Genomic DNA, 14,623 nt, shown 5'->3' with positions numbered 1-14,623 from the left:
TGACAGGACCACATTAAGTGGTAGATTTGACTGAAGCTCTCTAAGTCTAGGTGATTAAACAGGAAGAGATTTATACAATCTGAATTTTTCATTTCACAGTGTGATTAAGTGATGCATTGTGTGATCTGAAAAACAGTGTCACAATGTGTCATAGTGCAACTTGTACCATTTATTCGGGTTGGAATATGTGTATTATATATGTCAAAGAAAGAAGCTAACGAGCAGACCAAGAACACTACACATGTGTTATACTGTTACAGAACCAATATTAATTGAATTATAAATGATATGTGAGAATTATAGAACATTCCGTGTTTCATAATCTAAAGATAATCATAAAGCTTGCAAAACGGTCCAACATTCTGGTGTTAATAGACACATTCTATTGTTCTTCTACTGCTTCATACAAAGTAAGTTAAATCTATCTTGTTTATATTATATCTAAGTATTTCTCCATTTGTTTAAAATCCTCTTTTTTCAATTTAAAACTCTCTACCTTTAATTTACATTCCCTTAATTTATAACCAACGTTGGGCTAGATTACAAGTTAAGCGCAAAATATTGCTACTGTTAAATTGATATTTGTGCTCAACTTAGTATCACCAGTGCACGTAAATGTGCACAGGTATTATAAGTGAGGTGCAATGCAAACGAGACCTGGCGTTCGCATTGCACAGAAGCATCGTGCTCACAAGAGCTCGCTTCCGTAGGCTTCAATAGGAGCCTCGTTCTTATGCCGGGGGTAAGTCGCGCAGTGATGGCAGCATATATAAATGTGTATATACACATATTAACACATATATATGTATATAAGCATATACATATATATTTACAGCGAACACACAGTTCCCATAGACCACAATGTAAAGACACTTTTTAGTGTAAAGACCCCACACCCACCAACCCTTATTATTGCTTTGTGCAGTTACTTTATTAAAAAATAAACATGCTACTATATTTCTTTTTTTTAATAAAGAGCACCACACTTAAATTTAGGGGCAATTGGGGCACATTTAGAAAATTAACCAGAGATCTGATCTCTAGTTAATTTTCTGAGAGCTAATTGCTACCGCAAGCTTGTGGTAACAATAACCAGTCAATTGTAATGGCTGGTTATTTATTGTGTGCCCGTAAACGAACAAATTTGCCCATTTATAGGCACGCGGTAAATTAACGCTGCACTAAATCTGGCCCTTTTATATAGAATACACCTTCTTTCTAAAACAGCTAATTGATAAATCACCAGTTTAGAAATTGATGCCTTGGGGCATATTTATCAAGCTCCGAATGGAGCTTGATGCCGTGTTTCTGGCGAGCCTGCAGAAACAGCAGTTATGAAGCAGCGGTCACAAAGACAGCTGCTCCATAACCTGTCCGCCTGCTCTGAGCAGGCGGACAGACATCGCCGGAAATCAACCCGATCGAGTACAATCGGGTTGATTGACACCCCCCTGCTGGCGGCCTATTGGCCGCGAGTCTGCAGGGGGTGGCGTTGCACCAGCAGCTCTTGTGAGCTGCTGCTGCAATGCTGAATACGGCGAGCGTATTGCTCGCCGTATTCAGCGAGGTCTTTCAGACCTTGATAAATAGAGGCCCTTATGTCTTCCTTCATATGCAGCTTAAAATATAATAAAAAAAATACCTCTGATTTCAGTCTTTCAATTTCAGTGTCTTGATCTTCAAGCTGTTGACGTAGTTGATTAGCTGCAATTTTTTCTGTTTCTACAATTTGTACCAAATGAATGTACTTCTGCATTAACACCTCCCTCTCTATCAGGATGTCGGAATAACTAGAACATAAAATATATAGTAAGGTTAGTTGTCAGATGCATTAATCACCTTTTTATATATAAGCTAACACAAAGTATGAAACCCATTTATTTTGTCCCAAACACACTTGTCTGAAGGTTATTCATGAGCATGAACATAATTTGTTTTAATTTATTTATTACATTTGTGCTGTCATTAATCTCAAGTATTTTCAATAGTACTTACATGCTTAGTAAAACGTGGAAGTAATTATATAGAGAATATATTCTTTCTGCAAAATCACTTATTTTTATATATGCATCTATGTATTTATCACCTGTCCTATGATTCAAGGTACAATAGAGTCAAAATTAAACTTTCATGATTCAGACAGACCATGTCATTTTAAATAACTTTTTAGCTTACTTCTATTATTGAATATATTTGAGCATTTACAGATTGTAGCATATTTTCAAGATAATTAAAAAAAATTAAAGGGACATGAAATTCAATTTTTTTTTTCATGATTCAGATAGAGAATACAATTTTAAACAACATTCCAATGTACTTTTATTATTTAATTTGCTTAATTCTTCAGATATCCTTTGTTGAAGAAATAGCAATACACATGGATGAGCTAACCACAAGAAGCATCTATCTACCAATCAACAGCTACTGAGCCTATTTAGATATCAAAAGAATGAAAATGGAGAGATTTTAACTTACTAAATAAATCTTATAGAGAAAAAATAGAGCTTTTTGGGAAACGGTGAAAGCTTGGCTAAGGGACGAGATTAAAGCACATATGATAATAAAAAAGAAAAAGGTAAATGCGAGGGAGACTCAGTTGTCTAGTTAAGTGTGGAATGCATATTACAAATATATGAATGAGCCTAGCAAAAATGTATGGGATAAATACAAACTAGCAAAACTTGAAAGAGACCTGTTTATTAAACAGAAAATATCCATATATATAACAGAAATGAAATATATATATACAGGTGGCCCTCGTTTTACAACGGTTCAATTTACACCGTTTCAGAATAACAACCTTTTTTTCCAGTCATGTGACTGCTATTGAAAAGCATTGAGAAGCAGTGCATTTATTAAAATAGCCAGTAGGTGGAGCTGTCCGCTTGTTTTTCAGCAAAGCCAAGCAAGCTGAAATTAATCAGTTTAACCAGACATGAGCTATCAAGCAGATTTCAAAGGAACAAGATCTTCCTGTCTATAAACAGTCCAGATTGGAATGCATAGAGAGAACTGTTTGCAGAAAAATGCAAGTGAAGTCTGTGTTGTGTGATTATTTTATTAGGTTTATAATGCTGTTTAGCAACTGTTTTTGTTCATTTAACTTAGTTTAATTATATATTCTGTGTTGTGTGATTATTTTATTAGGTTTATAATGCTGTTTAGCATTTAAAGTCTTCATTTCAAAGCTTTAAAAATAATGTATAAGATGCTACTTATGACAATTTTGAGAGGGGCCTGGAACCTGTCTCCCTCACTTCCCATTGACTTACATTATAAACTGAGTTTCAATTTACAACGATTTCGATTTACAACCATTCCTTTTGGAACCTAACCCCGGCGTAAACTGAGGGCTACCTGTATATATAAAGAAATATACAGCTGGAGAAATGGATATGAATAATAAAAGTGCCTTCTGGCACAAAGTGAGGCCACCTAAAGTCCCACAAGATTTCATAAATGTTTTAAATAGTCCTATTATCAGAGAGAGAGGAAGTTATGGAAGCTATAGAACATGCTAAATGCAACGAAGCCCCGGGCCCAGACCAGATACCTGTAGAAATGTATAAAATACTAAAAATAGAGATAGTAGACATTCTAACTAATCTTTTCAATCACTATTATATTCATGCACAAAAATTGTCCAAATATTTCGCAGCATCTAATATAACGTTAATTCTGAAAAAAGATAAAAACCTTCTAGATCCAGGGTCCTATAGACCCATTTCTTTGCTCAATACAGACTATACGCTATTAACACATATTATTGCTAATAGATTGAAATTATGTCTCGAGCATATTATACATAAAGATCAATCTGGTTTCATGACTGGAAGATCTTCTATCAAAAACATGTGTAAAGTTACATTAGTACTCGAATACTGTGGGGATAAACTAAATAGTAAAGCTCAGACTAATCAGGATACTGCATTAATTGCGGTTGATGCTGAAAAAGCATTCGACTCAATAATATGGGACCATCTATACATATCCTTAGAAAAATTTGGATTTTCAGGGCACTTAATTCAATTCATTAGGATGATGTATGTTCATCCAATTTCATCTATATTGATCAATGGTAGCCAGACAGACAACTTTACGCTGAATAGGGGAATTAGGCAGGGCTGCCCACTCTCGCCGTTACTATTTACTATTGCTATAGAACCACTTGCTATTCTTCTACGTGAAGAAATAACAGGCATTTGCTTAGGAGAACAAAAAATAGTTTTAATATTATACGCAGACAATCTGCTGCTATTTCTGGGAAATACTAAAATGAATATACCTAAATATTATAAATACATTTGGCTCTTTCTCTGGATACAAAGTTAATACTAGTAAGTCTGAAATGTTATTAATCCACAAAAATAGGAATAGTATTATGGTTGTGGCCAGGGTACCAGCACAAACTCTGGGTTTGGAACAAAAGGAGCAAAAGCCCCAAATAAAAATCATCTTCCAAACTTATATGTTCAAAAGAACAATTCAGTCAAAACTTTACTTATTCGTTCACACTACTTTTCTACTGGAATAGGAGAGTAAGTGATTAATGTCACATACTCACAGTCAACACAACTCTGGTGTTTTAATGACAGGATGAGTCACCTCACTATTTGTACTACATACAATTGTCTTGGCTTGAATTCAACTGGTCAAAAACACAGAGTAAGTATAATGTCCCCTTTATTTGCACTAAAGCACTGGTTTCCAAACCTGTCCCCAGGCCTCCCTAACATACCACATTTTCAGGATAACCTTGGATCAGAGCAGGTGAAATAACCATGTTTACTAATCATCTGATTGTTTTACCTGTGCTCTAGTTCAGATATCCTCAAAATGTGGCCTATTAGGGAGGCCTGAGGACAGATTTGGTGCACTAAATTGTATCTCAATTAGAAATATGTATAGATACATTATTTGATAAGCTTTACTAAAGGATTGTGATTGTACCCCATCATTTGAACTTTAAAACCATACGGCTAGATTTAGAGTTTTGTCGGTAACGACCCACGTAGCTAACGCTGGCTTTTTTCTGGCCGCACCATAAAAATAACTCTGGTATTGAGAGTCCACATAAAGGCTGCGTTAGGCTCCAAAAAAGGAGCGTAGAGCATATTTAACGCAGCTTCAACTCTCGATACCAGAGTTGCTTACGGACGCGGCCAGCCTCAAAAACGTGCTCGTGCACGATTCCCCCATAGGAAACAATGGGGCTGTTTGAGCTGAAAAAAAACCTAACACCTGCAAAAAAGCCGCGTTCAGCTCCTAACGCAGCCCCATTGTTTGCTATGGGGAAACACTTCCTACGTCTGCACCTAACATCCTAACATGTATCCCGAGTCTAAACACCCCTAGCCTTACACTTATTAACCCCTAATCTGCCGCCCCCGCTATCGCTGACCCCTGCATATTATTTTTAACCCCTAATCTGCCGCTCCATAAACCGCCGCTACTTACATTATCCTTATGTACCCCTAATCTGCTGCCCCTAACACCGCCGACCCCTATATTATATTTATTAACCCCTAATCTGCCCCCCACAACGTCGCCTCCACCTGCCTACACTTATTAACCCCTAATCTGCCGAGCGGACAGCACCGCTATCATAATAAAGTTATTAACCCCTAATCCGCCTCACTAACCCTATAATAAATAGTATTAACCCCTAATCTGCCCTGCCTAACATCGCCGACACCTAACTTCAATTATTAACCCCTAATCTGCCGACCGGAGCTCACCGCTATTCTAATAAATGTATTAACCCCTAAAGCTAAGTCTAACCCTAACACTAACACCCCCTAACTTAAATATAATTTAAATCTAACGAAATTAATTAACTCTTATTAAATAAATTATTTCTATTTAAAGCTAAATACTTACCTGTAAAATAAATCCTAATATAGCTACAATATAAATTATAATTATATTATAGCTATTTTAGGATTAATATTTATTTTACAGGTAACTTTGTATTTATTTTAACCAGGTACAATAGCTATTAAATAGTTAAGAACTATTTAATAGCTAAAATAGTTAAAATAATTACAAAATTACCTGTAAAATAAATCCTAACCTAAGTTACAATTAAACCTAACACTACACTATCAATACATTAATTAAATACAATACCTACAAATAACTACAATGAAATAAACTAACTAAAGCACAAAAAATAAAAAAGAACTAAGTTACAAAAAATAAAAAAATATTTACAAACATACGAAAAATATTACAACAATTTTAAACTAATTACACCTACTCTAAGCCCCCTAATAAAATAACAAAGACCCCCAAAATAAAAAATGCCCTACCCTATTCTAAATTACTAAAGTTCAAAGCTCTTTTACCTTACCAGCCCTGAACAGGGCCCTTTGCGGGGCATGCCCCAAGAAGTTCAGCTCTTTTGCCTGTAAAAAAAAACATACAATACCCCCCCCCAACATTACAACCCACCACCCACATACCCCTAATCTAACCCAAACCCCCCTTAAATAAACCTAACACTAAGCCCCTGAAGCAGGGGCGTATTTAGGTTTTGTGCTGCCCTAGGCACTCAAAATTCTGCTGCCCCCCCACCCCCACCCCAGTTTTAAGGCATTTTTTATAGACTTTTTTTTTTTGGTCAGGGTGTAAAAAAAAAAAAAAGTCTTTAAGTAGATGTTCACCAGGGCTTGCATTCACTATGGTCACACACACACATATTATATATATATATATATATATATATATATATATATATATATATATATATATATATATATGTACATATATACATATATATATATATATATATATATACATACATATATATATATATATATATATATATATATATACATACATATATATATATATATATACATACATATATATATGTACATACATATATATATATATATATATACATACATACATATATATATATATATATATATATATATATATATACATACATACATATATATATATATATATATATATATATATATATATGTACACACACACACATATAAATATATATACAGAGTGAGTTATATATATATATACACTACTAAGTCCCAGCCCCATGTCTGCTCCCTTCCCCCACTCTTTCAAAAGTGTCAGAAATAGCACTGAGTAAAAGATTGCTGGAGACACAGCTTTCGTTACTGACAATGCAGTAAAGAAAGAGGACCAGCAGCAAAAAAAGAGACAGCATTTTTTTAGTTAATAAACATCATACCCCCCTTGTCGGCTGTTGTGTTCATACTGACAGCATAGTTGCCAACATTTAAAAAAAAAATCCAGGGACACTTTGCAGCAGAGCAAGCAAGCAGGTTACTGGAGTATTGACGACCTACAGTTCAACTGCTCCGCCCACTCAGTTCTGCAATCAAAACACACCCATTTGAAACTAATAGTATAATTTAGATTTATCCATAGTTTATTATACAGATTACAGCACCAAGCTCTTACACCTACCCAGTCTCTGGAACTCATTCTGGGCATATGGTTATTTTTACAAAACAGCATCAAAATTAGAAAGACAAATAATATGTAAACCCATTCAATAATAATATTAGATAAAATAGTAATAAGGGAGGCGCTCAAAGCCAAAGGTATCAACACTAAAACAAATTTAATAAAAACATATAAATAAACAGTGGTACATATATAAAGGGACGTCTCCCCAAACTTAATTAAAGCTATAATCCTAAAAAGTCTAAAATGACTGATAAAACTTCCACAGGTCTAAAAAACAAACATTAATAATCAGCAGTTCTTATGTGGTTCGTTGCGATTAATACAAATGTTAATGTCTTTTCTCCATATAAAACCGAATCAGTAGTCAGCGTTCCGTTATTTAAAAATACCACCAAGCTGCCTTAAAGAGTAAAGCCGTTGCTGCCAAATGTAGTGTCTAGAAAAAGTAAATTCGAAATCCAAAGCTCTCTTACTGTGTAAGATATCTCTATGCCAAAACCATTAAGCCGTGTACTTTACCAGATATAGATTCGTCAGGTGAAGGTCTTTCCCCCTCGCCCGGTCCTCACCTCGAGCGGGGCTGACTGCAACTTTTGGCATCTGACGTCACAGAAAGGTGTTCCGGCTAGATGAAGAGGCCGATTCCTGCGCTCCCTTCTATGCGCTGTGATCACGGTCCTCTTTGATGAGCCCTGCACTTAGTGCTGATAGCACGCAGGGGACTGGATAACAGGGTGATGTGATAGATATCCAAAACTGTATTCCCAAACACAGAGGCTTTGCTCCTTGTGAGAAAGAAAATGTCCCAATAGTATAACCCGGGTTATTAAATGAGATTCCAAAGATATGATTAGTTGTCAAAAAGGTGATAACAACAACACTGCCAACACATACGACGCGTTTCGCCCTCCTATGGGCTTTATCAAGATAGTGGTGGCAAGTGTGAGTGACCTTATTTAAAGGGATAACTTTCAGTCTGATTGGTGGTGGTTTTAATTGGCAAATTAACAAATTAGCTTAAGGTGGTATTTGGCTTTAATGACAGTTTCTTTTTTAAGGTGGTATTTCTCTCTTCTTATCCTTAAATGAAATAGAACAATCTTACTCATAAAAAGGCACTTTCAGTTGTGGACCTTAATTATTTTAAATTATATTTCTAAATTATATCTCCAGAGCAAAGAATTAAATGTGTATAGTCAATATTTTAATCATTAAAAGTGATATGTAAATTACAGGTTGGATCACATAACTAATAATTATCTAACAAGCTCTACATAATGTGTATACCATAGAGTGTGCTAACAGATTAAATAACTTAAGTCCCATAGTAAAGTGCATGGTAGTGCTTAATCTTAAAAGTGAATATAAAGAACTTAAAACCGTATAGTGTTTTGATAGGATAACCCAAAAGATTCTTTTATCCTTCAAATAAAAAGGGGGAAGGATCTAATTCGGAGTATAATCCTTTTGGGTATAAGGTGTCGTATTTGTAAATATATTCTGCTTCCCTTATGAGGAGGTTTTTTCAATATTACCACCTCTCCATTGATTATTTATTTTAAGAATACCCCAATATTTTAAATCCCTAGTGTTACCCTGGTGAACTTCCTTAAAGTGCCTATATAAATGTGTGTCTACTTTTTCTTTTTCTATACAAAGAAGGTGTTCTCTTATTCTATCCCGGAGACTCCTCTTGGTTTCTCCGAAATAGAATAAGTTACATGTGCACTTTAGTACATATATAACATTCTTATGGGTGCATCTAATAATTCCCTTTATAGTAATATCTTCACCCAAACCATTAAGTTTTAAACTTTTCAATTTCGAACTATGTGTGCATGCTTTACATGTGTAGCAGGGAAAGAAACCTGCTACACTTCTACCCTCCAAATCGAATTGTTTATTAACTCTTCTCTTCTTTCGTATTTCGCTAGGGGCCAAAATTGTTTTAAAATTTCTTGCTCTCTTAAAAATAAATGTCGGATTATCCGCCAACTGACTCCCTATGATATTATCCTCTTTTAATAAGTGCCAATTCCTTTTAATGATTTTTTTAATCAAAAAATGGTCTGCGTTATAGTCCGTTACAAAGGGAACATTAATTTTGTCTCCCATAATAATTTCCTTTGTTTTATAACTTAAAAGGTCATCCCTATTTATTGTTTGTGCTTTTTTTATTGCCCCTGTAATATTTTCCTCCTTATAACCCTTTACCGTGAATTTGTCTGCTAGAACCACTACCTGTCTTTCAAAGTCCTCAATACGTGAACAGTTTTTCCTTATACGTAAGCTTTGGCCGAAAGGAATATTGTCCTTCCATAGCTTCAGGTGGCAACTATCAGCATGTAGCAGACTGTTGCAATCCACCTCTTTAAAATGAGTTTGTGTTTCCAATTTTTGATTTATTACCATAATTTCTAGGTCTAAAAACACCACTCGTTCCCTACTATAATTACTCACAAACTTGAGACCATTGGTATTGTTATTCATCTCTTCAAAGAGTTTTAATAATTCTTGCTCAGGTCCCTTCCATATAATAAAAAGGTCATCTATATAGCGCTTATAGAGTACGAGGCTTGCACCGAGATCTCTGCTATTAAAGAATTCCTCTTCCCAAACACCCATAAAGAGGTTGGCATAACTCGGTGCAAACCTCGTACCCATCGCGGTCCCTTCTATCTGCAGGAAGAATTTATTATCAAAAGAAAAGTAATTATGCTCTAATATGTACTTTATATTGTTTAAGATAAATTTTCTTTGTTCTTCCTTCATGTTCGAATCTTGTTCTAGATAGTGTCTAACAGCTTGTATGCCTTGTTCGTGCTTAATTATGGTATATAATGACGACACATCACATGTCGCCATTATCATGTCACTACTCCATTCTATCAGTTTTAAACAATTCAGCACTTGGGTGGAGTCTTTGAGATATGAATCCAATTTGGACACATAAGGCTGAAGGAATTTATCGATATATTGGGACACATTTGCTGTTACGGAATTAATCCCAGACACTATCGGTCTTCCCGGAGGGTTTATTAGACACTTATGGACCTTCGGTAAAAAGTAAAAAATAGGGATTCTTGGATGGTCCGATGTTAAATATGAAAACTCTTTATCATTCAAGATACCTTTTTTATTACCTTCTATTAACATTTTATCAAGAATTGTTTTATATCTTTTGGTTGGGTCACTGGTTAACACTCTATATGTCTTTTCATCGTTGAGGAGTCTATAGGCTTCTGCCATATACTTTGTGGTATCCATTACCACTACCCCTCCACCCTTGTCCGCCGGCTTTATGGTGATTTGGTTATTGGTTTGTAACTCACTCAAAATCTCTCTTTCTTTTTTGCTTATGTTCTGTTTCTTTAATTTAGGGAGATTACATTTCCTAATCTCATTGGTTACTATCTTTTCAAATGTTTCCAAAAAATTGCCTTTGGCAAAGGTGGGGTTAAATTTTGACTTTAATTTCAGATTAGTGTGTTGAAAATTGTCTTTTAATTCATGATCACTAATTGCCTGTTTCTCTAAAGGGGTTTTCATAAAGAATCTTTTGATGGTCAAATTTCTAACAAACTTCTTTATGTGGATATGAGTGTGGAATTTGTTCATCCTTACCGTAGGGGCATAGGATAATCCCAAATTCAAAAGTTTCTCTTGTTCGCTGTTAAGTTTAAATTGGCTCAAATTGAAAATCCCTTTCTTTTCATTTTCAACTATCTTACCCTTTTGGCTACATTTACGTGTTCCTCCTCCTCTCTTCCCTCGAGCCCTCTTTTTCTACTTTGGGATTGATCTGGATTGAATCTTAGGGTGTCTTTTGATGTGCCCTCTCTTGGAGGGCTGTAATCTAAAAAAGATTTCTCTTCAGTAGTTAGAGTTTTAGTGGTAGTGGGTTCGACCCTTAAAGGGGCAAATCTATTATACGTTGGTGTTTCATTCTCCTTATAATCATGTCTATAATTTTCTTGCCTAAAGTTTTCGTGTCTCACGGTGTTTCTCCTCCTCGGATATTCCCATTCATTCTGCCTTGAATAATAATCTCTATGATTGAAATTGTTGTAATCATTATAGTTATGTCTCTGTTGGGAATAGTGTCTATTATGGTGTTGATTATACCCATAGTTGTTATAGTTGTTATGATAACCTCTATTATAATAGTTATTTCTATAGTTATCTCTACTATGGTTATAATTATTACCATTATTCCTTTCTTGAAAATTTCTCTCCTGATAACTGTTATTATGGTTATAAAAAGGTCTGGTCTTAAAATCATCGTTAGATTTATTTTTGTGCATATGTGTACCCTGTACCCTTATATTGGTTTTGTTACTTGTATTTACTTGTTCATTAAAACTCTTTGAAGAGATGAATAACAATACCAATGGTCTCAAGTTTGTGAGTAATTATAGTAGGGAACGAGTGGTGTTTTTAGACCTAGAAATTATGGTAATAAATCAAAAATAGGCTCGAGGGAAGAGAGGAGGAGGAACACGTAAATGTAGCCAAAAGGGTAAGATAGTTGAAAATGAAAAGAAAGGGATTTTCAATTTGAGCCAATTTAAACTTAACAGCGAACAAGAGAAACTTTTGAATTTGGGATTATCCTATGCCCCTACGGTAAGGATGAACAAATTCCACACTCATATCCACATAAAGAAGTTTGTTAGAAATTTGACCATCAAAAGATTCTTTATGAAAACCCCTTTAGAGAAACAGGCAATTAGTGATCATGAATTAAAAGACAATTTTCAACACACTAATCTGAAATTAAAGTCAAAATTTAACCCCACCTTTGCCAAAGGCAATTTTTTGGAAACATTTGAAAAGATAGTAACCAATGAGATTAGGAAATGTAATCTCCCTAAATTAAAGAAACAGAATATAAGCAAAAAAGAAAGAGAGATTTTGAGTGAGTTACAAACCAATAACCAAATCACCATAAAGCCGGCGGACAAGGGTGGAGGGGTAGTGGTAATGGATACCACGAAGTATATGGCAGAAGCCTATAGACTCCTCAACGATGAAAAGACATATAGAGTGTTAACCAGTGACCCAACCAAAAGATATAAAACAATTCTTGATAAAATGTTAATAGAAGGTAATAAAAAAGGTGTCTTGAATGATAAAGAGTTTTCATATTTAACATCGGACCACCCAAGAATCCCTATTTTTTACTTTTTACCGAAGGTCCATAAGTGTCTAATAAACCCTCCAGGAAGACCGATAGTGTCTGGGATTAATTCCATAACAGCAAATGTGTCCCAATATATCGATAAATTCCTTCAGCCTTATGTGTCCAAATTGGATTCATATCTCAAAGACTCCACCCAAGTGCTGAATTGTTTAAAACTGATAGAATGGAGTAGTGACATGATAATGGCGACATGTGATGTGTCGTCATTATATACCATAATTAAGCACGAACAAGGCATACAAGCTGTTAGACACTATCTAGAACAAGATTCGAACATGAAGGAAGAACAAAGAAAATTTATCTTAAACAATATAAAGTACATATTAGAGCATAATTACTTTTCTTTTGATGATAAATTCTTCCTGCAGATAGAAGGGACCGCGATGGGTACGAGGTTTGCACCGAGTTATGCCAACCTCTTTATGGGTGTTTGGGAAGAGGAATTCTTTAATAGCAGAGATCTCGGTGCAAGCCTCGTACTCTATAAGCGCTATATAGATGACCTTTTTATTATATGGAAGGGACCTGAGCAAGAATTATTAAAACTCTTTGAAGAGATGAATAACAATACCAATGGTCTCAAGTTTGTGAGTAATTATAGTAGGGAACGAGTGGTGTTTTTAGACCTAGAAATTATGGTAATAAATCAAAAATTGGAAACACAAACTCATTTTAAAGAGGTGGATTGCAACAGTCTGCTACATGCTGATAGTTGCCACCTGAAGCTATGGAAGGACAATATTCCTTTCGGCCAAAGCTTACGTATAAGGAAAAACTGTTCATGTATTGAGGACTTTGAAAGACAGGTAGTGGTTCTAGCAGACAAATTCACGGTAAAGGTTTATAAGGAGGAAAATATTACAGGGGCAATAAAAAAAGCACAAACAATAAATAGGGATGACATTTTAAGTTATAAAACAAAGGAAATTATTATGGGAGACAAAATTAATGTTCCCTTTGTAACGGACTATAACGCAGACCATTTTTTGAATAAAAAAATCATTAAAAGGAATTGGCACTTATTAAAAGAGGATAATATCATAGGGAGTCAGTTGGCGGATAATCCGACATTTATTTTTAAGAGAGCAAGAAATTTTAAAACAATTTTGGCCCCTAGCGAAATACGAAAGAAGAGAAGAGTTAATAAACAATTCGATTTGGAGGGTAGAAGTGTAGCAGGTTTCTTTCCCTGCTACACATGAAAAGCATGCATACATAGTTCGAAATTGAAAAGTTTAAAACTTAATGGTTTGGGTGAAGATATTACTATAAAGGGAATTATTAGATGCACCCATAAGAATGTTATATATGTACTAAAGTGCACATGTAACTTATTCTATTTTGGAGAAACCAAGAGGAGTCTCCGGGATAGAATAAGAGAACACCTTCTTTGTATAGAAAAAGAAAAAGTAGACACACATTTAAATAGGCACTTTAAGGAAGTTCACCAGGGTAACACTAGGGATTTAAAATATTGGGGTATTCTTAAAATAAATAATCAATGGAGAGGTGGTAATATTGAAAAAACCCTCCTCATAAGGGAAGCAGAATATATTTACAAATACGACACCTTATACCCAAAAGGATTAAACTTCGAATTAGATCTTTCCCCCTTTTTATTTGAAGGATAAAAGAATCTTTTGGGTTATATACGGTTTTAAGTTCTTTATATTCACTTTTAAGATTAAGCACTACCATGCACTTTACTATGGGACTTAAGTTATTTAATCTGTTAGCACACTCTATGGTATACACATTATGTAGAGCTTGTTAGATAATTATTAGTTATGTGATCCAACCTGTAATTTACATATCACGTTTAATGATTAAAATATTGACTATACACATTTAATTCTTTGCTCTGGAGATATAATTTAGAAATATAATTTAAAATAATTAAGGTCCACAACTGAAAGTGCCTTTTTATGAGTAAGATTGTTCTATTTCATTTAAGGA

The 14,623-nt window shown here is 34.6% G+C and overlaps 1 protein-coding gene across 1 annotated transcript in view; it reads right to left on the bottom strand.

Moving 5' to 3' along the window:
* RASGRF2 (Ras protein specific guanine nucleotide releasing factor 2) overlaps window positions 1–14,623 on the bottom strand; it is a 1,049,304-nt gene that overhangs the window by 591,067 nt on the left and 443,614 nt on the right. Inside the window, 1 exon segment of the mRNA XM_053701460.1 lies at window positions 1,643–1,790. Within this exon segment, the coding sequence (XP_053557435.1) occupies window positions 1,643–1,790 (148 nt within the window).

This window comes from Bombina bombina, chromosome 2 (genome assembly GCF_027579735.1).
Source record: "Bombina bombina isolate aBomBom1 chromosome 2, aBomBom1.pri, whole genome shotgun sequence".
Lineage (NCBI taxonomy): Eukaryota > Metazoa > Chordata > Amphibia > Anura > Bombinatoridae > Bombina > Bombina bombina.
The sequence above is the reverse complement of the archived record's forward strand: the minus strand, read 5'-3'. Positions and strand labels throughout refer to the sequence as shown.